The sequence below is a fragment of the Cupressus sempervirens genome, chromosome 1 (assembly GCF_028749045.1).
Source record: "Cupressus sempervirens isolate cs-2001-9-10 chromosome 1, ASM2874904v1, whole genome shotgun sequence".
Lineage (NCBI taxonomy): Eukaryota > Viridiplantae > Streptophyta > Pinopsida > Cupressales > Cupressaceae > Cupressus > Cupressus sempervirens.
This window is the reverse complement of record NC_143118.1, coordinates 525,624,808-525,650,104: the sequence shown is the minus strand read 5'-3', so window position 1 is coordinate 525,650,104 and position 25,297 is coordinate 525,624,808. Positions and strand designations below refer to the sequence as shown.

Here is a 25,297-nt window from a genome sequence, read left to right as displayed (position 1 = left end):
CACAAGGATCCAGTACCAGTTCTACCACCTCTACTAGTAAAGGGCACCTTCAGAGTCAAAGTCAGAAACAGAGATAGCTTCATCATCGGGGCCACTCCACTACCACTCTCATTGACACTTCTACAGACTATCCCTCTATTCGAGAGTTTTTCTCCTCCTTTTCAGCTGCTTAGTCCTATGTGGCGTGGTGGGGTAGTCTTCTTGCCCCTCCCACCCCCCGATTTGTCGAGGCCTTTGTTTCTGCTTGTTGCTTCCTTCCCTCTTCTCTTGTTGTTTTGTTGGTCACCATTTGGTACTCTTGATGTTGGATGTCTTGCTTGTAGTTTTTGCAGTCCTGTTGATTTGTTTTGTGGTCACTCATTAGACATTAATAATTTATCTATTCTTGTTTGGTTATTTATTTTTGTCAACAATAGTTTATTTGATTAATATAAATAGAGAATTACATCAAATTTTAATTCCTTCATACTTCAACCACTTGAATACAACACTAAAATTGCTACAACCTACCATCAACACCCCCTCATCTGTATTGCCTATAACCCTTTCACTAAAATGGAAATAGATGCTTGAGTTCTCCTTCCATCTCCCCATTATCATTCCCTCCATAAACTTCCAAAAATAAAATAAAATAAAAGAAGAAGAAAACGTCCAATGGTGAAAACCTGGCAAACAAGCACGTTGGATAAGTACCATGATGAAAACCTGGCAAACAGGCAGCATATGTAATCCTTCCATCCACCTGCTCATCATACTAGGGGGCATGTAATTCTAGCTAGTCCTTTACTTCCTACTATACCTATCGTATCTTGTCCACTCTCCTATCCTCTTCCCCTTACACTTTATACTTGGGCGTAAGCTTCATCCATAATACATTGCCTTGCGTACCTTTCGTATCCCTTATCTACCATCCATCATCCCATCTAAGTCCATTATCCTCCTTTTTCCTATTTTCGATCTTGACTATCATGTTCCTTTTGTTCACCCATATGCACCATTCATATCCCTTATCCCTTGTTCATTCACTATCCATAATCCCATACATTTCCATCCACTTTTCCTACATTTGATCTTGACATCATATTCACTTCGTCCATCTCATCTTCCTTATGCTATGCATCCACTTTCCACCATCCACTTTCCATAATCCTACATCTGTACATCCTCCTTTCCTATGTCTTGTCTTGATCTTGATTATCCTAAACATTTTCTCCATTCCATTTATCCTATATCCTTTCCATACCTTGCATATCGTATCATTTTCCACTTTCTTTCTAATTCAAAAAGTAAAGGTACTAAACAGTATCCATGCATGCTTTGGATAGTATAAGCCTTCATTTCCTCTATGAACATCCATTGTACTCTATTCATCCATCCATTCATTTGTTATTCACCATAATTTTATAAATTAGTATCTGGTTTAGATACATTACCATCTTCTTCTTGTCATACTATGCCTACAACATGGGAAATGATCTTATATCTTTAATCAAATGTATTCTTCATATTTTATAATATTGTCTTATTTCCTTTTATTTTCTTCCCCTCTTAATATTCCCTCCACCAAAACAGCATTGAGTTTATTTAACTCTGCAAAAACAATCTTTCAAGAAGCTAGTTGCTAAATTGGATTATATACTTTTGCAAAGGGTCACTAATTAGGGTGTTAGTATCTATAATGTTTGTTTTGTATTTGTTCTATGTTTGTCGATAAATTTATTAGGTATATATGATTAATATTATTAATAGTGAATGGGGTTCACCCCATAGTAAAATGGCAAGTTGAAAAGCCATGTTGATACAGCATTCCAAGATCAAAACCCTACCCTACCCTACTCTCATTTGGTGAAGGAAGAAAGATGGTGCATGCCTGTTGGTCCATCTGTGCTACCAAGCTCTTCCCACACACCCGTTGCTGACTTGTCTCATTGTCCATCTTGGAGTATGTGTGCCCAATGTTACCACCACTCACATAGTGAAAAAAGGGACTAGGCCCAATCCCTAATGTTGTCGTTGTTTCTCGGGTGCTCTGCAATCCTCTCACGCATGTTGATATTATTGTTCGGTGTCCACAACAATTGCTTGATGATAAGGCATTTGTTAGAATATATAGTCCACCAATATAACTAAGAGGGGGGAATGAATCAATTATCCAACTATTATCACAATTATCAATCTTAATCAAACTTAACCATGTGAACAATATAATCAAAAACCACAACACAATACTCGTGCACAATAAAACCAAATATGTTAACAAGGGAAACCCTTAATCAGAGGGAAAACCCTGGTGCGGATGGTACCCACAAGATGATGTACTAATATAATAAATATTCCTTGTTAGAGGATGGACCCTATTAGGAGTCTATAACAACATTCAGTATATATCAGTCCCTGTTAGGAGACTTTGAATTCCTGTTAGGAGATTCCAACCTTGTTAGGAGTTGTGAAAGGCAAATCGACCCACTGTCCAAACAGCTTTAAGGGCAAGACCAATGAACCCACTGTTCAAATGATCTTTGTATTATTCCTTGCAAAATAATAGATTTGAATTTTACTTCCTCTTTCTTTGTCCTCTCACCCAAACCTCTACTCCTTCTGATCTTGAAACCAAATCATGAACTCTGAACCAATAATCCCTTGGATCGCTTACTCGCATTCACCAAACACTGCTCCTTTTTCGCACTTCGCATTCAATACTTGATACACATATATTCCATATCATACAAACAAGGAAAACATCTTTCCCTTATACCCTATCTTCAAAATAATTTCTTGAGTTGGCCCTGAGGCTTTCCCAATTAATTATAAGATAATTAATTAATTCGCAATTACAATAGCACTATCAACTCACAATATATACAAAACTTCACACGTGCGACTTCAGGACTTGCGCACTCGCTGACATCACCATCAGACTGTCCTCTGTCATTGGCTGACCACGCATCACCAGATTATATCTCTGCTAGAAGATATAATAAGATCATCAAAAACTGCTTTCCATGCACTCTATCTCTGCACTACTCTCTGCAAGTCACTTATAGCTTCCATACATCTTCGACTTAGACTCTGCACATTTAACCTCGTCATCGGGACACAATATGGAACATGTCCTTGACCACATGTCTCTAGATAATCAAAACACTGTTCGTATGACCACAATATCTATCTGCTACTCCACCAATCTTTACAGACTTACTGCTATGTTGACATCAATGACAAACACAGTCATGAATGCAACATGTCAATCATGCTAACAATCTCCCCAAGTGTTCTAGCAATGCTTCGGATACTCCCCCAAAGGAATACCATCAGCATTCATGCTAACAATCTCCCCCTTCGGCATTGATGGCAACATAGAGCAAAAACATCTAGGTTCCAAGAATATCGAACAGTACTCAGCTACTGTTGCTACTATTCTCATCTTTTCAAATCCTCTTCATCAATCAAATCTAAAATCCTTTGAAACATTGCTCTGTTTTGTATCTTTGTGTTGTATATCTCCCCCATATAGATATTCATGAATCCTTCTAAATCTCCCTATTAAAGTAGAGATTTTTTATGCACTCTTTTCCCCCATACACATTTAGGGCACTCTTCTCCCCTATACACGCTTAGGAGATGTTTTTCATGTATTCTTCTCCCCCATTGACATCAATGACAAAAGACCTCATTATGTCAAGTGTAGCTCAATGACTTTAACCAGCTCAAGTGTCCAAAGACATTGTTCAATACCAAATACCAAGAGTCCTTAATGACTATTTATCACAGATACTCCCCCATATAGGAAGCATCAGCATTCAGTCCAGTCAAACAATAGTGTTATGTACCACTAGACTGATGCAATCTCTGCATCATCTACTCTCAAGTACTCAAATGTATCTTTAGGTAAAGGATTCATAAAGATATCTACAATATGATCTTTGGTACTCACATAGTCCAATCTAGTCTCCTTTTTTGCTACTTTCTCTCTCAAAACTATTTAATAGATATATTCTTAGTCTTAGAATGCAATACAGGATTCTTAGACATACTGTACTTGTGTTATCACAATATATGATAACAGGTTCTGAAAATTCTATCCTAATGTCTTTCAGCATCTGCTTCATCCACATCACTTGATTACAATTATTTGTTGCTACTACATATTATGCCTCATCTGTACTCTGCGAAATATAATCTTGTTTCTTGCTCAACCAAGAAACCAATCTTCCTCCAAGAAAGAACACTCCCACCACTGGCGTTCTTTTTGTCATCCATACTGCTTGCCCAATCCGCATCAGTATATGCACATAGGTGAAATCAATCGATCTGTCATACCATATTCTATAATCAGATGTTCCCTTCAAATATCTAAATATCCTTTTTACTGCTGCATAGTGATACTCCTTAGGATCAGCTTGAAATCTAGCTACAATGCCAACTGCATTTGCTATATCTGGTCTGGTGTGAGTCAAATATTGCAAACCTCCAATCATGGATTGGAACTTCTTTTGCAGCTTGAAATCTAGCTACAATGCCAACTACATTTGCTACATCTGGTCTGTGCTAGATAACTTGTGACCAGTTATCATTGGTGTACCAACAAGCTTACAACTTTCCAAGCCAAATCTCTTCAACAAATTTTTCAAATACATAGCTTGTGATATAAAGATACAATCACTCTGCAAACCTAGGGAAAACTTCATTTTTTCCTATCATACTCATCTCAAACTCATTCTTCATTTCTTCAACAAACTTATCACTTGCTTCATCATTACCTCCAATATTATGTCATCAACAAATATTACTATAATCAACAAACCATTCTCTATTTCTTTCAAATACAAATTACTATCTGTCGTACCTTTAGCAAATCCAAGCTTTGCCAAATAGCTATCCAACCTTGCATACCAAGTTCTAGCTGCTTGCTTCAGACCATATAGAGTTTTCTTCAGTCTGCATACCATGTCTTTTTCTTTTGTCAGAGGGAAACCTTCAGGCTACTCAATGTATACCTCTTCTTCAAGTTCTCCATTCAGGAAGGTTGATTTTACATCCATCTAATACATTTTGAATTTCTTGTTCACCGCATATGCCAAGAACATTCTTACTGCTTCCATTCTGGCTAGAGAGGCATAAGTCTCCTCATATTCCTTCTTGCTGTAAATATCCTTTGCACACAAGTCTAGCCTTCTTTCTTACAACTTTACCTTGCTCATTCATCTTGTTTCTGAACACCCATTTGGTTCCAATAACATTCTTGTCTTTAGGCCATGGAACTAATTCTCATGTTTCATTCTTCACAATTTGATCTAATTCTTCCTCCATTGCTTGAATCCAATGATCATCTTTATAGGCTTCATCTGCACTCTTAGGTTCAACTTGAGAAATCAAACATATCTTTTCATTAACTTTGTTTCTTGTCATCACTCCTTTGTCTTTGCTTCCAATTATTTGCTCCAGAGGATGATTCTTTGTGAGATTCCTGTTAGAGGTAGGAGTTGCTAAGTCAACTCTTATCTCTTCCCTTGGTTCAGACTTTCTCATCTTTCTTCAACAATTTGCACATCATTCTGCAGATCATTGTTAGTCTCAAAGAAAACTTTTACATTTTGTCTCACAATTCCGGTATTATCTTCTACTTCATCAGAATTGTAATCCATCATCTTTTCCTTAACCCCAAACTTTTCATCAACTTTTACATTTGTGCATTCAACTATAGTCTTAGTTCTATGGTTAAAACATTTGTAAGCTTTACTTTTCAATGAATAACCAAGAAACATACCTTCATCACTTCTTAGATCAAACTTACCAATATTATCATCTCTCTTTATATAACATTCGCTTCCAAAGATTATGAAATACTTAACTAATGGTGAATGACCATACCTTTTTTGATTTGTACTCTGTTCATAGTGTACACTGTTGTATTCACTGGTTCTCTCCAAAATATCTTTGATACATCATTTTCAACCATCATTGCTCTTGATGCCTTTGCCACTTATTTGTTTCTTCTTCAGCAATCCCATTCTACTCAAATGTCTTGGGTGAAGACAACTATCTCTTGATTCCATTCTCTTCACAAAACATGTTAAACTCTCCTCCTCTATCAGATCTCAAACATTTTATCTTGATGCCAGATTTATTTGCAACTCTATTCTTGAATATCTTAAACAAATGCTTCAAATTTATCTTTAAGGAATGCTACCCACATCATTCTAGTAAAATCGTCAACAAAAATCATGAAATACCTTTCTCCATAGAATCCTCTTGTCCTTGAGGGACCACTCAAATCAATGTGAACAATCTCTAGGTTCTCTATAGTAGTGAAGTTCTTGCTAGGAAAAGATACCTTCTTCTACTTAGCCAAGATACATTCTTTGCAAACAATATTAGTAAGCTTTATTATCTTAGGCAGATCTCTAACTGCAAATGTGCTACTAACCTTCACAATGTTATCAAAAAATTGATATAACAAAACCTCCTATGTCATAGCCAATTGTTATCCACTTTAGCAACCAAACATGGTATTTAGTAGGATTCAACTGAAATACATTACCTCAGGACCTTGTTCCTATTCCAATCAACTTACCATCTTTGTCTTTGATAATGCAAGTCTTCTCTGTGAATTGCAATAGATAAGCTTTATCTACCAATTGTCCAATACTCAACAAGTTATATTTTAATCCATCAACAAAGTAAACATCATCAATGTTAGTCTTTCCATCAAAAGTGATAGATCATATCCTTGTAATGTGACAAGTTGCATTATTACCAACTCTAACAATACCTCCATCATGATTCTTGAATTTAACAAACTTATTCATATCACCAGTCATGTGATGTGAACATCCACTGTCTATTATCCAATTAGACTTCTTTTCAACTTGGGAAACTAGAGCTTTTTCTTCTCTAATTTCTATGTCAATTCCATTTTCCTTAATGGCTACGAATCCTAGCTCATCATCACTTTCACTCTGAACTTTTTCATCATATTCCTCATCTTTATTTGCATATAGACAATTTCTAGGCCTTCTAGGCTTCAACTTCCCCTTATACTTCTTCACTCTTTTAGAACATTTAGATGCATAATGACCAAATTCATTACAAGTCCAACATTTAAAAATATTCTTATCACCTGGTTCTCTTCTTATAAGAAGGGCTATTCCTTCTTCAATCTTCTTATCTTTATCAAATCTTGTTCTACTATTGCTAGCAAAATCTCCATGTGTGCTTGCACTTCTAGTTAGATTAGGCCGAACACTTAAAGCACTAAAAATTGTTTCAACTCTTGTCAACTCTCAAGACTGTCTTAGGCATGCTTTTGTTGATTCCAATCTTCTAAGCAAAGTTTCTATGGAAAACTTCTCAGTACAGGATATCAGAAGGTCAATCATCTGAGTTGCTTGAATGGTGGTGTCAAGGTTTTCAAGATCTTCCATACTACCTCATCTTCTTCTTTGGATCCACCATATGATTTAACTCCTACAACAATTTCAGATATCCTACCAACATAGCTTCTTACAAATTCATCTTCCATCATTTTAGCATCTTGAAATGCACAAATCCAATTTTGCAATCTTATTCTCTTCGTATGTGTATCACCCTCAAAAATAGATTCTAATGCTTTCCAAATCCCATAAGATGTTAATAGAGAATTTATCTAACTATATTCATTCTCTAGAAGGGCTGATAGTAAGGCTTCTCTAGCTCGAATATTGCATATGAACAGATCTCTTTCTACTTCACTGCATTCTCCAAGCTTTTCGTCTTTTACAATTGCCTTGCTGCTTTTCGTCAAAAGCCAATAACCTGGACCCATATACAACAGATGAGTTCATCTTATCCTTCCAATTGTCATAGTTGACCCCATCAAATTTAGGACTATACTTTCTGAAAAGATTCGTTATTGATCTCCCAAAGCTGTTAAGCTTTGTCTTCAACGACCTAATGCTCTGATACCAATTGTCAGAATATATAGTCCACCAATATAACTGAAAGGGGTGAATCAGTTATCCAACTATTATCAAAATTATCAACCTTAATCAAACTTAATCATGTGAACAATATAATCAAAAACCACAACAAGACACTCATGCACAATAACACTAGATATGTTAACTAGGTAAACCCTTGATCAAAGGGAAAACCCCTGTGGGGATCGTACCCACAAGATGATGTACTAATATAAATATTCCTTGTTAGCGGATGGACCACATTAGGAGTCTATAACAATATTCAATGCATATCAATCCCTGTTAGGAGACTTTGAATTCCTGTTAGGAGTTGCGTCAACCCTATTAGGAGTTGTGGAAGGCAAATGGACCCACCGTCCAAATAGCATCAAGGGCAAGAACAATGAACCCACTGTCCAAATGATCTCTATATTATTCCTTGGAAAATAATAGATTACAATTGTACTTCCTTTTTCTCTGTCCTTTCAACCGAACCTCTGCTCCTTTTGATCTTGATACTAGATCACGAACTCTGCATCCAATAATACCTTGGATCATTTACTCGCATTCACCAAATAGTTTGCTCACTTTCACACTTCGCATTCAATACTTGATACACATATATTCCATATCATACAAACAAGGAAAACATCTTTCCTTTATACCCTATCTTCAAAATAATTCCTTGAATCGGCCTTGAGGCTTTCCCAATTAATTGCAATAAGATAATTAATTAATTCGCAATTACAATAGCACTATCAGCTCACAATATATACAAAACTTCACACGTGCGACTTCAGGACTTGCGCACTCGCTGACATCACCATCAGACTGTCCTCTGTCATTGGCTAACCACGCATCACCAGATTATATCTCTGCTAGAAGATATAATAAGATCATCAAAAACTGCTTTCCATGCACTCTATCTCTGCACTACTCTCTGCAAGTCACTTATAACTTCCATACATCTTCGACTTAGACTTTGTGCATTTAACCTTGTCATTAGGACACAATATGGAACATGTTCTTGACCGCATGTCTCCAAATAATTAAAAGACTCTCCGTACGACCACAGTCTCTATTTGCTACTCTGTCAATCTTTACAGACTTACTGCTATGTATGTCAATCATGCTAAGAATCTCCCCAAGTGTTCTAGCAATGCTTAGGATACTCCCCCAAAGGAATACCATCAGCATTCATGCTAACAGCACCATCAACATTCATGCTAACAGCATTGATTTGGAGTGATAAGGTGTTTGTTTAGAGTGACGAGGAGATGTGATGGAGTGATAAGGTGATAGAGATGATTTGGTCATTGGATTCCAATTGTTTGCTTGGTAGGTGTGAATCATGTGCTGGATATTCTTGAGGATTGTGTGTGGTTGGTGCTAGGAATGAATTAGCTATTAATGCCTAAAACTAAAAAATACGATTGTATGATTCACTTAGGGGATGGGGTCCCCCAGATGTGACCTCACTGGTTCAAAGCTTCAATCAAAAGCGATTACCAATCCAAAATATATATATTATTAATAGTTAAATATCATTGTTATATTACTTTATTATACATTATTAATTTTGATACATATAATTGTTACAATATTTATATATTATCAATCTTGAAACACACTATTAATATTATTTTTTATTATTTATTTATTTATCTTTTAAACATTATTTATTTATTTAATCTTTCTTTTGCAGGTAAAATTCTACCATTTTAAAATTATTTATTCTTAAATTCTATATCGAGACAGGGACATTACAGGTGCACTACAGTATATGGGGGAGGTTGCAAGATTCCTCCATTCTTTAAAAAAAATAACAAATAAAATGCAGAATGTACAACATAATTCAACTATAATTGACTCAAGCACAAAGACCTACCATTCAGATTAGAACCAAAAAGCAGTTAACAGATATGACAGGCAACAACATGAAAGGCATTAATCTTGGAGTAGAGATGTGATTGAGAAAGCATAAATATATTGAGTAATGCAAGATCTACATGCACCTATTGATGTAGTAGTGTCCATGTACTCCAATTTTGTGATGGATCTTACCAAGACATTCATGCTAGCCAACAGACTTGAAAGCTAGCAGCGGAATCGCCCAGAGATTACATGGAATGGCGTGTCTTCTAGGGTGTACCATGGAATAACGCAAAGACTAGGGTTTACCAAAGGTTGAAGCATTACTAGAGATTGCAGTGTTACCAGAGATTGCAACAGTGAAAACTAGGGTGTAGAGGCGGCATTGGGTTGTGATGGACCCATCTCAACATTTTGTCGAGTCCACAAGGAACACAAGGAGCACAAGTCTTCATTTCCAATGGATGTGCTGGATATTATACCCTATTTTTTTTGTTATCTCTTTTTCACTTATCATATTTACATGCACTGTTACTACAAAAATAACATTAAAAAGTGGATGTAAAATAAAACAAGATTGGATAACACACAAAACGCTTTTGGTTCAGAACTCAAAAACATTTCATACTTTAACTATACCTGGCACTTTACAACATGGGGCACATTCAAAGCGAGTTAGAGAGAAAGTTAGCAGTCGTTTGTCATGAACCCAACATAGAAGATTCTCAACTGGCAATAGGGAACAAGCTTTTGTTTCAACCAAGCATAATGGGTAATACTAGTTTCAACACCAATTTTCAGCTGTTGGGTCCAATGTTGCACACCCTATATCAAGAGGGATGTAATCAATTTATGAGCGAGCAAACAGGAAGGCATACAGCATCACTACCTATGGACAGCACAAAAATTTTAGCAGGAGTTAGAGAAGTTGTCATGCTAGATTTTCTTCAATAAAAGGGAGGTAATACAAACAAAGGGCTGATATTGGTAAATGCAAAACAATACAAAGGAATTTTAGAAGCAGACAGATCCAAAAGTTAAAACAGTTGCATAAGAAGCATCTTGCAATGATTTTTCCATGAGTAATGGAATCTTAGACAATATGGGCCACTCAAGTGTAGAACATACTTAAATATAACATTTAAGTATATTTCCTTTCTTATAATTTAAGATGTATTTGTATAAATACTATCAGGATGTTTGAGATAGGTTTCAGCTTCATAGGAGTTCATTATGTTTTGCCCCCAGATCTGAGTCCAGTTCATACGGAATTTGGGATCCATATTGATCCTGGTGCAAATTCTGCCGAGGGACATAAGTTTCTTTGCTGGCTTATCCCAGATGAACCCACTTTGTACCTAGAGAAATTTCCAAGAAATTATCTTTTTTTGCTTTTTTATTGAAAAGGACAAACATGGGAACCCTTAATACTGTTTCTGTGTGGCTAAAGAGGGTAGAGTATATGCTGCTAGGTCCGCACTTGACTGGAGGCAACAGGAGAGTTCAACAAAGGAGAAGTGCAGAGCTTCAGGCAGTGAAAAGATGCTGAAAGGGATGCCAATCAGAGACCAACATAAATGCCCATTGAACATTGAGCAGGAGTTCTCTATTAATGTGGGGTGGAGGGGGGGGTGCTGCAATTTAAGAAAACCTGTTAACGTAAGGGGACAAATGAACGTGAACAATACAAAATTTTCCATGTAGTTGTAAAAAACTTTACATTTTGTGTATACTCATGAAAACCTTTACTACACATCAGCATGGGATTTGAGAAATGACTTGAAGTTTAAATAAACAAATCTTAAAAGTTACTAAACTTTGTATTATTCAATAAACAAATCTTAAAAGTTACTAAACTTTGTATTATTCATGATTGATATGAACCATTCCAGTACATATTTAATTTAATTATATCAGCTCATCTTTTATATATATAATTAATGGATTAATTTAAAGATAATAAACTGAAACTATAATTATAATTGTTCAGCATATATATATACATATGTTACATTAAAATCAAGGCCAAGGGTGCTTAGCAAGCAAAAAAAAATTGTTACGTTGGATAAAATTGTAGTTTGAAAAGCCTGCTTTGCACTAAAAGAGGAACATTTAGACACAATTCTACCACATTTTTTTGGACATAGTCAAATTACAAACTCATAATTAATAATATATTCAGACTAGCAGAGACATATACAAACATGGATCTCGTATATTTTCTGATAGAATTTAGTCCCAATAGTTTTTCTTCTGCGGTACCTATCCTTTTGTATTCAGAGACCATCTATCTTTTCCCTCCTCCGGTACCAATCTTTTAATGGTCAGATTCCATGATTTCCAGATTCATTGACTAATTCCCCCTCCTTTGAATATTTAACCATTCTTTTATGCCGCACCAAAATCGTATCATTTATTGCATTTTACTAATTTATAAGAAATTTGAAAACTGACTGGATTCTAATTTTAAAGTAATTAATACTATTTTTTAATTAATTAATAATTACAAAAAAAAATACTACAATTTGGTTGATGCATAGACGTTGCCGAATGTTTATTTGCCTGTCGGGAAAAGGAATTTTTATCCCATGTCCGAGAGGTAACTTTTGCACCAGAATGCGACAGGCGCATGGTCATTCATGCAGCCCCAAAAGCTTAAGAAGTCGCCTCCCACTTTCAAAAAAAAGAGAGAAATTTTACAGAGCTGCAGACAGTGGGGCCGACGGACCATCCCTTTTGGCTTTGGTTTTCTGGACGTTTGGGTCTGTCACCGCATGCGACCCTTCATTGCGACAAATTACGGGTCAACATTGGTTTTGGCTTATTGATCAAAACGTCAGATTCCCCCTTCTCATTCGGTGATATTGATCTTACACAATAGCAGACCAGAATCAGTACGGGGTCCACAAGACACGGGATCAGTGCAGGGGCAGATTTAAGGGTTTGGTCGGTAGTCTTAGCAACCGGTGGGACCATCCAGTACTAAAGGCTTTGATAGTGGCGGGCTTCCAGATGATGATTTTGCTTGATATGGTGTCCCTCTCTTTCAGTGGGCTCCAGCTCGGTTCCATTTGAAGACAACATTATGTGCCTCCAATAGGCGGACAGGCAGATCCCAGGTACGCCTTTTCCCTTTTTCTTGCATCTGATTTTGCACCTGTTCAGGCTTCCTTTGTTACTTCTCCTGGCATTGGTAAATTTACAACGGTAAAACACCATTAAAAACATATAAACAAGGCACCAGTGGGAATGATATGGTCCTCATGGACGGAACAAACGGGGAAATCACAGATACATCTGCAGAGAGGATACTTGTAAAAGTATCATTGACTGATCAACCTAAGATAAGAGAGGAACAGTCAGAACTTGATGGGTCCACCTTGCATAACACAGGATCTGATAGTAACAGGGTGGCAGAGAATCAGATAGTCAGGGCACCCGCAACAGCAGAACAACAAACTAGTTTGGAAGAAGCTACGAAACACAATGACATCTCTGGCAATAGTGGCTTGGTCCTGACATACAGGGATAGTTTAATGCATAGCAGCATCATCAAGTGGAATCAAAGGAGCCTCCTCATTATTCCAGGATCCTCAGCCGAACACACGAGTTCATTCAATCTTGGAGGGACAAATGGTAATTTACCCACAAACACTCTATGCTTATCACAAGCCAGCGGACCACTCACAGGAGGAAACTACATCTATGTGAATGCCAAACAATATAAAAGAATAATTAGGCAGAGAAAGATACATTAGCTTAAAAATGCAAAAAGAGGGAAGTTAGCAGCTTTACTTCCGAAACCGATTCCACAAACCCCAGACAACGCAAGGGAGGGAGAACAAAGTCTGAGGCCGACTGAAATCTCTAAAACAATTAAGCAATTTGATAATATCAGAGATATTAACGGTAAAGGGAAGCCAGATAATTCTCAGGTGATAGACACAGTGGAGGATGGGCTACCGAATAATTACAGCCCCACAAGGACACCTATGACGTGGTATCCAGACATCTTTGTGAATGATTTAGTAGCTATGAAGGAAAGGGTGTGGGCACTTGAAGAGAGGAGCCAAATAGAAAGTATCACAATGAAAAGAGTTACTGAGGATAACTGGAAGCTGGCAGTGGAGGTCAAGTCACTTAGAGAACAAATTCAAAAATTGCAATTTAATATGGAAAAAGGAGAGTATGAATTAATATTGTTAAAGAAAGAAGTAGGGGAAAAGAGGACAGCAGCAAGTACTACGGGAGAAGGAGAGGCTACGGAAGCAGACAAAAACCCGCAAATGAAAAATATACAAGATGCCATGGCCAATATGGAAATAAAAGAGAATCAACTCAGAAAACAAATCGAAGAAGTTAGATCATGGGCTAACATAGTAAAGGGGCCAGCAAACACTCCTATTGACAACATAGAAAAACAAGTTCGGAGACAGATTAGAGAGGAAAAAGAAAGAAATGAGAAAGCAACAAATATCGTTGTCAAAGGGCTACGAGACTATGGAGAACAGGAGAAAACAACGGATTTAGTTAAAGACTTCTTTAAAGACCAATTAGACTGGCATGGAACAACCATACAAGCTCAAAGAATCGGAAAATGGATTAGAGGAGGCAAAGATAGACATGTTAGAGTGACAATGAGGAATATAGGAGATAAAAATAACATTTTCAACAAAAGGAAGTTTCTTAGAGGCACACACATATATCTTGATGATGACCTCACTGTAACTCAGCAAGAAGAAAGGAGGAAGGAATGGGAAAAAGTGAAAACAGCAAGAGGAAAAGGCAAGTGGGCGTGGCTACAAGATGGCAAAGCCCAAATCAGCGACAAAATCACACGCAATAAATAGGAACTCTGGCCCACTCAAGAACATTTAACTATAGTTAGCTGGAACTGTAGAGGTTATCCTTGGAGAAGAGGACCTGGGTTAGGGCCGATAGCTAAAGATAATGACATCATTATGCTTACCGAGACTCATGAACATGATGGATGTAAGGTTCCAGATTTTGAAGGGTATAAGAAGGTATCACTGTGGAATGAAAAAATAGATAATGGTAAGGGGCATGGAGGCATCACCGTTCTAATAAAAGAAACTTGGAGCAGATTTGTAACCTTAGAGAAAGAAGATGTAAACAAGCAGTATATTTGGATAAAAATAACAGAGAATCAGATTTCTACAAGGGTGGCTATATGTTACTTCGCTCCAAAAGGCTCAAAAACATATAAAAAACATAGATTGGATCGAGAAGACCCGTTCGTTGCACTAAAAAAAGACATAGCAGCCTTTAGCTCTTTAGGGGAAATAATGTTAATAGGGGATTTCAATGCTAGAACAGCAAACAACCAAACTCTCAATCTTAAGGAGAGTTACAATGAAAGCAAAGATCCAGTTTGGCTCGAAGAAGAAGGGACACAAAAATGGGAAAGATCTTCGCAGGATAGCATGGGAAAGATTAATCATTTTGGTGTTGAATTACTAGGCTTATGCTGCCTATACAACATGGTTATATGCAATGCTATGGAAAAGTGGCCTAAATCAGGAGGCATCACATGCAAAAGACACAATGGACAAAGTGTTGTTGATTATGTTATATGCTCGCAAGACTATGTCGCAAAGATAATTAACTTTGAGATAGAAGATTGCCCCATAGAGTTAAAATCTGATCATAACCCCATCTTGATAAGGGTGGCCACTCACTTTAAAGATCAACATATTGTCCCAAAACCTTTACAGGAGAGGAAGATGATTTCGACTGGCAAAGTTTTAATGACACAAGAAAACCATGATACTTTTCAAGACTCTCTTTTGCGGCTGTCTAGGGTTCCGGGAAACCATCTTGAGTCTGAAAAACAGCATTTCATGGACAAGGATAATCTTGTTCTTACTATCATTAAAGCATTGGAGGAGTGTAAAAGATCTAGGGCCACAAAAGAAACCAAGAACACTTTTCCGGCCAATCCTTGGTTTGATGAGGAGTGCAAAATGGCAAAAAGGAATTGGAAAAAGAACATGAACAAAGAAAGTATAAAAGAGTATGATCAACTGATTAAAAAGAAGAAAGAAGAGTATGTGAACAAGAGAAGAATAGAGTTGATTAATCTTGGTAAAAACAACCCCAGAAAATTTTGGAAAGAGCTTCAGCAGAGAAAAACTCAGATAGAGAATAACATAACAGGAACCAAATGGCTGGAATATGCCAAGACTCTCTACGAATGTGATCTAAGAGAGCGTAGTACCATGGAAACAGAGACTACAGGGGAGTTATTAAGCGAAAATGATATTATTCAAGGCATTAGGAGGTTAGCTGCTGGTAAAGCGCAAGATATAGATGGGCTACAAGCGAAATACTTAAAATGGGGTGCTGAAATCCTCACACCACACATCACTAAGATTTTCAACAGTCTCAATAGAGAAGGTTTCCCTGTAAAATGGACTACAAGTGTGGTGATCCCACTCCACAAAAGTGGAGATATAAACAATCCTTCTAATTACCGAACCATCATGATCAATCCACTATTTGGCAAGTTATTTGGTAGTTTGGTAGAACAAAAAATCAGCAACTGGGCTAAAACAGAAGGCAAACGTGCAAAAGGGCAAGCAGGCTTTAGACCGAAACACTCTACTATAGATCACGGCATCACTCTCGGGCATTTGATAGAGAAAGTTTGGGACACTCCGGGGAACGAGGCTTTTTGTTGTTTCGTGGACTTTAAAAAAATTTTTGACACAGTGCCACGTAATAAACTATGGGATAGAATGGTAGAGTTGGAAGTCCCTAAAGAACTTAGGTCAACGGTTTATAGATTATATGAGCAGGTCAAAGCTAAAATCAGAACGAAAGAAGGGATATCAGAAGATTTTGACAGCAACATCGAGGTTAAGCAAGGGTGTCCGCTTTCTCCAACATTATTCAGGCTCTATATTGACAAGTTAGAAGAGTGGATAAACAAGACCAATGGTGAGGGGGTGCAGCTGGCCCACTTCGTGATAAGATTGCTCTTATATGCAGATGATCTCATAATTCTTGCTAGAACAGCTAAAGGTTTGAAAGAGCACTTGAAAGCACTAGAAATTTTTTGTCATGATGTAAGAATGCAAGTTAACACTAGCAAAACCAAAATTATGATCTTCTCACTATAGAAGAATAGGGGCATACAAGACAAGTTTCTGTTTGAAAATAGCCCCCTTGAGATTGTGGAAGAGTACAAATACTTGGGCATCGATTTTCATAACAAACTCAACTGGGATACTTGCAGATCGAAAAGGATCCAAGGGGGCTGGAAGGCGTTATACTCTTTACAAAACAAGTGCAGGAACGCAAAATTATGGGATTGGACGACCATGAAAACTCTGTTTGGTTTGCTAGTCACTCCGGTTATTCTATACGGATGTGAAGTGTGGGGCGGTAGTATGTCCAAACAGAAATGGCGGCAAGTAGAAAGAATTCAAAAACACTTCATCACATGCAATCTTAAAGTCAAGACCACAGTTCCGTATGAAATCCTTTTGGCGGAGGTGGGTTCCTTTCCATTAGTAGCCGTTGCATTGATCCGAATGCTAAGCTATTTAAAGAAAACCCAAGGTCTGGAAACACATCGTTGGCCCAAGTTGGTAATAGAGGAAAAACTTGTGAGGCAGAAAAGCACATGGATGAAACAAAATGACAAATGGATGCAAAAATGGGATATCAACATCCAAACTTGCCCGGATAACATTAAAGAAATAAAAAAGTTTGTCAATGAAAAATTTCACAATATTCTGTGGACAAGACACATAAGGCGGAAAAAATCTTATTACATTAAAGAATTTAATCCCACTTCTAGTCATGATAAAAAGGCCTATATAAGGGCACCTATTAATTGGAAAGCAAAAATATTGATGGCACAAATTAGAACTAGTTCGCATCAGCTGCGATGTGAAACTGGTAGATGGCAAGTTCCAAAGGAAGAGTGGGCAGACAGAACATGTTTATTCTGCAATATGGGAACTGTTGAGACAGAGCAACACTTTGTCAAGGAATGCCTGGCTTACAACGACATCAGATCTGATTATACAAAAATTCTGCAGAAAAGGACTTCAACTATTTATTCGAGGAAGATCAAGTGAAGAGAACAGCGGATTTGATTATCAAAATTTAGAGAAGAAGAGACAAGTTAACCAAAACTTTGCAACTGACTAGTTTGGCTCCTGACTCGGGAGGGTGATTGCATGGGTCCCATAGACCACTTTAGTCTTGTGGACGTCATTAAAATCTATCATATCATATCATAACTGTTCCTTACATATTTGTGTTAAACAGTCGTGTCAAGATGGCTCGTAACAAATCTATCTGTAATTTCTACTTGAAGAATTTCAAGGTTCGTTACACTAATTTCTGACTTTTTTCTTTTTGAATAACTCTATCTACGTCCGAGATTATGACAGACTGCCTGAATATCTGTCGCCTAAAGTTTTCACAATCACTAACAAATTCTAGTCAGAATCTTAACTGGATTTCTAATTCCTAAGCTTTCATATTTTACATAACAAACTCAGTAATTTCTCAGAGACAAGATAACTTTTAAGAAAAGTTAACGGATTATGCAATAATAATGAGAATGTGACCCAATTCAAATCGCTGGCTCCAGTGAACATGTGGCAAAAGGAAGTGAGTTAAATAACGTACGGTAATCCTAACACGACCCAGAGTTTAAGGGTCAAGAATTGAATTAACAATTCATTACAGAAAAAAAATTGAGACAAAGAGCTAATTGGCGTATCAGGCATTAAAATTTGCCTACATCAAGAGAATTGTCTCTTTTAATCTTGAATAAATTACCACTGAGGCGGTATGCCCTTGTTTGATATAAGGTTCTGCAAGCAGAAGCCGGTATGCTGTTTAATTGGGGTGCCAATTGGATAAATAAGAAATTTAGGTTAGACAAGAAAAAAGAACCTGAATTTTGATGGCAGTAAGCGTATGATGACGGAATCGTTGGCGCTGCTCGCGAGCATTCCTGGTCTCGTCCAAATATTTCTGCCTATCGCGCTCCCTGCTGCTCCGCCCTCCCAAGTCCACCTTCTTCTGCCTGGACGAGTCCCCCGAGAAAAACATGTTTCCTCTCTTTCTCACTCTCAATTCTAATTTGCTTCGATCCCCTGCACAGTATTGTGGATGCCCTACTCTTCCCCCTTTTTTTCTTTTCTCTTCCAATTACAGTTGCTTCCCAGTACGGCGAGTTTGAGTTCTGGAAGTGATACAGACAAAGTGAGTTTTGGTCTAAGCAGCTGGGGACAGTTTTATAGCTTTTTTCCCGAGCAATTCAACGCCTCCGCGCGATCTACGTTCTCTCGCCACCACTTTTGTGTAGGCATTCCAACTACCATTAATTCGAAATGGACTATGGGGAGGTTTTTAACATCCAGGAGCCCACAAATAGAACAATGGAATGTGGAATTACTTCCTTCAATTATTTTTATTATATTGTTAAAAATGAATTGATTAATTTCTTTTATTTCTAGATTGTGTGCATTTTCTTTTGTTGTAGTTTTTCTTGTTTTTTGTTTTTGTTTTTTAATTTTTAGAGTTTAAGTAGGAAAAAATTAATACTGAGGATTGTGGAAAGAAGTACATTTTATTAAGTGTATTTGTAAATTTTTAACAAAATAATTTTTTGAAATTATCAAAATAATTGACTAAAAACTTTTTAGCAATATGAGTCTTTCTTAAGAATTTTTTTGATCTATAAGATGCCAAAGCCAAGATTAATTATTACTTGCAATAAGCCAAGAAAAATAAAGTTATTATAAGTATATATTGCATTGACTAATTTTATAAATTATATTTTATTGACATAGTTTTTAACTATCTTAATTTTAGTTTTACTTATTTTATATATTTTTCAACTGATTTGTATATTCTAAAATTATTGTAAGTGTTATATAACACTATTTCACTAATCATAAATTTGGTAAAATGATATTGGTACGAAATTAAGCTTTTTTAATTTTTATATATAAATTTATTTACTTCAAACTATTTTTTTTATAAATATATATTACATAATATTCATCATTCACATTTATTTTTATTTCTTTACTTAAGAATTATATATAGAAAAATAGTTCGTTATAATTTTGTAATAAGATATTTTCTGAATTAAAAATAAAAAAATGGTTTTTATAAAAGAGAGTACAAGAGGGGTCTAACCCTAAAACTGGTGATATGTTGTATAAGCAACCTTTATATTAGAATATTTAATAAAAAATCTCATTTGTGTCAATGTTGTACATAACCCTACAATGATTGAGTGTTGTATATTGTTAAAATAAATAATCTTATAAAAAAATTATTACAATTTATAGCCTTTAATCCTCATGGCATAATCATAATTCAAGAATTAATTCATTCGGTATATATTAATAAGGAATCTTGTATGTTAGTTAGACATCCACAAAGCCTACAACAAAGTAGATTAGAGATTTTTATGTAAAACACTTCAAGCCTTTGGCTTCTCTTCTCGAAGACAAAACTTAATATATAATTGTATTTCAACACCCAAAATTTCTCTACTCATAAATGGTATGCCTGAGTATTTTCAAAGGTGTTAGGCAAGAGGACCTGATATCACCTTTCCTCTTCATCATTATGGCTAAAGTATTTGGCAGGGCCATAAAAAATGCACAAATAGAAGGAAAGATTAGAGGCATTAGAGTAAAAGAGGAAGTCCCTAAAATAACTCACCAACAAGTTACTAATGATGTCATTTTACTAGGAGAAAGTACCTTGGAAGATACTCAAAACTTTAAGCAAATAATAAAAACTTATATGGAAGCATTGGGCCAAAAAGGAAATGCAAATATATTAGAAACTTTCTTTATTAATATGAATGATGAAATAGAGGGAAATATGTGCAATATAATGGGATATTATAAAGAAACTTTCCCATGTAAGTATCTTGGAATCCAGCTAGAAAAAGGAGTTGGAGAAGGCAAAATATGTGATTATGGAGAAAATGGATAAGAAAGTGGAGAGTTGGAAAGGAAAATGGTTAACTAAAGCAGGTAGGACAACTATGGTCAAATTAATTATGCCCATCATTCGTACATATCAAATGTCCTAACTTCCCCTACCCAGAGGAGTTACAAGGAAATTAGACTCCAAACTACAAAAAAAAATGGGCAAAGTATCACAAATAAGAAAAAAATAGGCATTGATAAAATGGAATAATATTGTACACCTAAAGAATATGGAGGCTTAGGAATTAAAAATCTAAGCTGAAAAAATATGGCTTTAGGAGCAAAACTATTATGGAGAATATACAAAGAGTGTAATAGTAAATGGGCTAAAAAATTATTTCAATATTTGAACAACTCTAACACCCTATCTTTGTTATGAACTATAAATCCTCCAAATGGGTCTAAAAATTGGAATTTGATGATGAAATATCACCCTTTAATAGTAAATAACCTAACTTGGGATATCGAGCAAGGTTAGGATGCTTTATTTTTGGAGGATTCATGGGATGGAATTCCTTCTCCGGATAGCTTTAATTTACCAACCAATATCAAAAATATCCTAACTATTACCTTGGGACATCGAGTTTGTGATTATAACATTAAAGTAAATGATAACTAGTATAGAGGGTGGCAATTGAAAACCTAAGAAGACATACCTCTATCATCGTAGGAAAAAATCATGCTCACTCAATTTCTAAACAAAAGACAAGTTAATCACAAAGAAAGGGCCAATAAATTAATATGGAGAGCTTCAAAGGATAGAAATTACAAAGTTAAAATAGGTTATAAAAATATTTTAACCTCCCAACAATGGGAAAATATAGATATTCCCCTTAATTTGTGTTGGGATTCGGCATGCCTTCTGAAGGCAAGAATATTTCTCTTCATTAATATACAAAATAGAATCCTAACAATAGACAGGTTTACCAAGATGGGTTTTGAGGCCCCATCAAGATGTCCATTATGTGAAAATGATTCTGAAACAGTTGAACATGTGTTGAATGATTGTCTGTATGCTAGGGTTAGCTAGCAATAGTTATGTCAAAAACTTTACTTGCAAACAATATTTCCTAAAAAATAATCAAACCTTCCAAGGAGTTAGCCTAATTATAGGGAATCCAAGGTTTATAATAACTTATGGAAAATATCCTCCTCCATTCTCCTATTGAAATTACGGGGGAAAAAAAAAAATAGGATAATATTATACAATAAAAGGATGGATTGAACAACCTTTCTTAACAAGGTAGAGATTGGTATCATAGAGGTAGCTAACAATAATCTCTAGAACATATATAAGGAGGAAGGGACTTTTTGCTGAATGAGATGTAGAAATGCATAAGAATTGGTTCAACTTAATCAATCCACCAATGACTTATCCAAAATCAAACAAAGTAGCAAAGGAATAATGCAAATGGGAACCACCCTCAATAGGATGGGCAAAGTTAAATTTTGATGGGGCTTCTAGGGGTAATCCAAGTCTTAGTAGATTAGAGTGTATTATCCACTCAGGTAAAGTTTCTTGTTTAATAAAATGTGCTAAGCCTTTAGGGGTAATGCCTAATAATCTAGCAGAGCTAGAGTCTTTGATTGAAATTTTAAATATCAGCAGATAATTGGGCATTAGTAAACTAGTTATAGAAGGTGACTCATAAATTATCATAAACTCAAATATGCATTAACCATAGTTGATAAATTTGAGAAAATAATTATAAAACATATTTACCGAGAAGGAAATAAAGAGGCAGACAACCTCACAGACAAAGGTGTAGATAGAGAGGACATTTTGCTTAGATTATCTAGCTGGCAAATTGATCTTAAATTCCATGTCTAGATCCTATTCAATTTTAATTTATAATCAATAGACATTATTTTGTAAAACTAGCCAAATTTGATATAACACTAAAAGTATAAATATGAATAATATAATTACAACTAGGCTAGATATAAAGTAACTTATTAAAAATAGACGAGCAACATCAATATACTATTTTTTTTAATTGTACTGACCAAAATAAACTCATCATCACAGGGTAGAAAGTAATTATAGTAATATTCATGAGAATTTCAAATTAAGAGAACTAATTAGTAAGGGTAGTATATTCTCGTAATGAAGGATTTGATAAGAACAAATCCATTGATCCCTTAGAACACTGGCCTACGTGCAAGAACCTGTCACATAGACGCAAAAGACAAGAGAAGGGAAGGGGTTGCTCTAAAATATGCAAGAATGTATTATCAGACAAAAATAATGAATAAAATATACAATGGATCAATCCTTATAGGAGGAGATCATAAAACCTAAAAGGGAAACCTTGAGAGATAAATAACATTTCAAAATTAATATTTAATTATTAAATGGAAAAGCATGTCAATAAAGTGAAATCCTAATTGGGGAGTAGAGATAATTTAATAGATATAATTAAATTAATCTTTTACTCTAACACCCCCTCTTAAGATGAGTAACAATGTAGCTACAAACAATGCATGAAAAGCAAATAAACTACAATGTTGAAAGCATAAATGAGCCCTAACAACATGGTCTGATGAGGTACCCAACACAACCAAGTCTTTGAAAAATAGAGAAATGAGGAAAACCATGTGGGAAAAAACCTACTCCAAAAAGAGATAGAAGAATTCTAAAATAAAATAAGGATTAAAGGACTCATCACTTAGACCCCCCCAAGGATAACTTTCTTCACCCCAAGCATAGAACACAACTAAAGATACTACGGGGATGTAAAAGGTTTAGTGAAGATATTTGTAACTTTCTCAGTAGTGGGAATATACTCCAAGCTAAGAGAGTCATCTTGAATCAAATGCCCGATGAAGTGCATATAAAGCTCAATGTGCTTGGTCCGCTAGTGCTCAATTGGGTTGCACAAAATGTGTATAACACTCTTATTATAACATCAAAGAAAGGTGGAACTATCAAGGGGAATCCCAAACTTAGTCATCAACTTTTGAAGCCATAAAACCTCCTGGCTAGCTAGCACAGTTGCCATGTATTCTACTTCTATAGATGATAATACATGAGCATGTTGCTTCTTGCAAGACCATGTGATAGGACCAAAACCAAGACAAAAAAAAAAGCCAGAAGTAAACCTCATATCATTAAGATCACTAGCCCAATCTTAGTTTTTATAACCAATAATGTGAGTATCACGTGATGTATAGTGAATTCCATAGCATTTAGTACCCTGAATGTACCTCAAGATATGTTTGGTAGCTTGTCAATGACTCACATGAGGATCATGTGAGAATCTAGAGACAAGGCTAGTCGTAAAGGAAAGATCAAGATGTGTGTGCATCAAGTACAACAAACTACCCACAAGCTATCTATATAAAGTGGAATACATTGTAGGAGTAGAGAAAGTGGTAGATAAAACAATGCCCGACTAAAAAGGTGTGGGAGCAGGATTGCAATCAAGCATGCTAAATCTCTGAAGCATATCAAGAGCGTACTTCTACTAGAGTATGGCTATCCCATCCAAAGACTAAACAACCTGGAGGCTCAAAACATAATGTAGAAGTCCAAGGTCTATCATCTCAATATTCTCTCTCAAAGCTCATTGAACACCCTGAATCATAGAGGGTGAGGTACTTGTAATAATGAGATCAACGTGTATCATAAGTATCTATAGATCAACCCCATGATGTTGAATGTATACAATAGGATTAGAATGACAACGTGTGAAGTTTGATGCAAGCAAGAAGGAATCCATTTTCTCATACCAAACTCAAGGGGCTTGTTTGAGACCACACAAGGACCTCTGAAGTCTGCACACCATATAAAGAGTCCTACACAAAAACTGAGGTTGCTCCATATAGACCTCCTCATGTAGGTCTCCATGTAAAAAGGTACTCTTCACATCCATCTAAAATATTATTCATCCCTGAGAAGCTCGAAGAGAGAGGACAAGTCAAATAAAATTCATCTTGGTAATGGGAGAAAAGTCTAGGAGTAATCAATACCCTCGACCTATGAAAAGCCCTTTGCAAAAAGACATACCTTGTACCTATCAATAGAACCATCTATAGCATACTTGGTACGGTACACCCACTTGCACTAAACCAACTTTATTCCTTTTAGAAGGACAAAGATCCCTAGTGTGGTTCTTCAACAAAGAGGAGTACTCCTCGCCCATAGCCCTATCCCAATCTGAGTGTCCCGTCTCCTATGAAAAACTATATGGATCATCTAAAATGTTATGCCTCAATAGTCCAGTACTAGATGTTTGAGCATGAGTGCGATGAGAATCTGAAGGATCTCTTGCCATGGGTTCATCTGCATCAATAGTATCACAATCCCATTTGGGCACTTGTTGAATATCTAGTGGAGGTGGGAAAGGTGGATCATCATAAGGATCATCCTTAGAGGATACATAATCATGTAGAGGACAAGAGGAAGTACTAGGCAGTGAGGGAGAAGCTAGTGATGGAGGACCCATCAAAGGATATTGCTCATCAAATTGGATATCTCATAAAAAA

At 36.0% G+C, this 25,297-nt stretch overlaps 1 protein-coding gene across 1 annotated transcript in view; it reads right to left on the bottom strand.

Annotated features, from left to right (window-relative positions):
- Positions 1-19,241, bottom strand: part of UPL6 (ubiquitin protein ligase 6) — a 326,331-nt gene extending 307,090 nt beyond the window's left edge. The window contains exon 1 of the mRNA XM_089829692.1: positions 18,747-19,241. Within this exon, the coding sequence (XP_089685818.1) occupies positions 18,747-18,905 (159 nt within the window). The 5' untranslated portion in view covers positions 18,906-19,241. The remainder of the gene's footprint in view (positions 1-18,746) is intronic.
- Between the last annotated feature and the right edge of the window lie 6,056 nt (positions 19,242-25,297).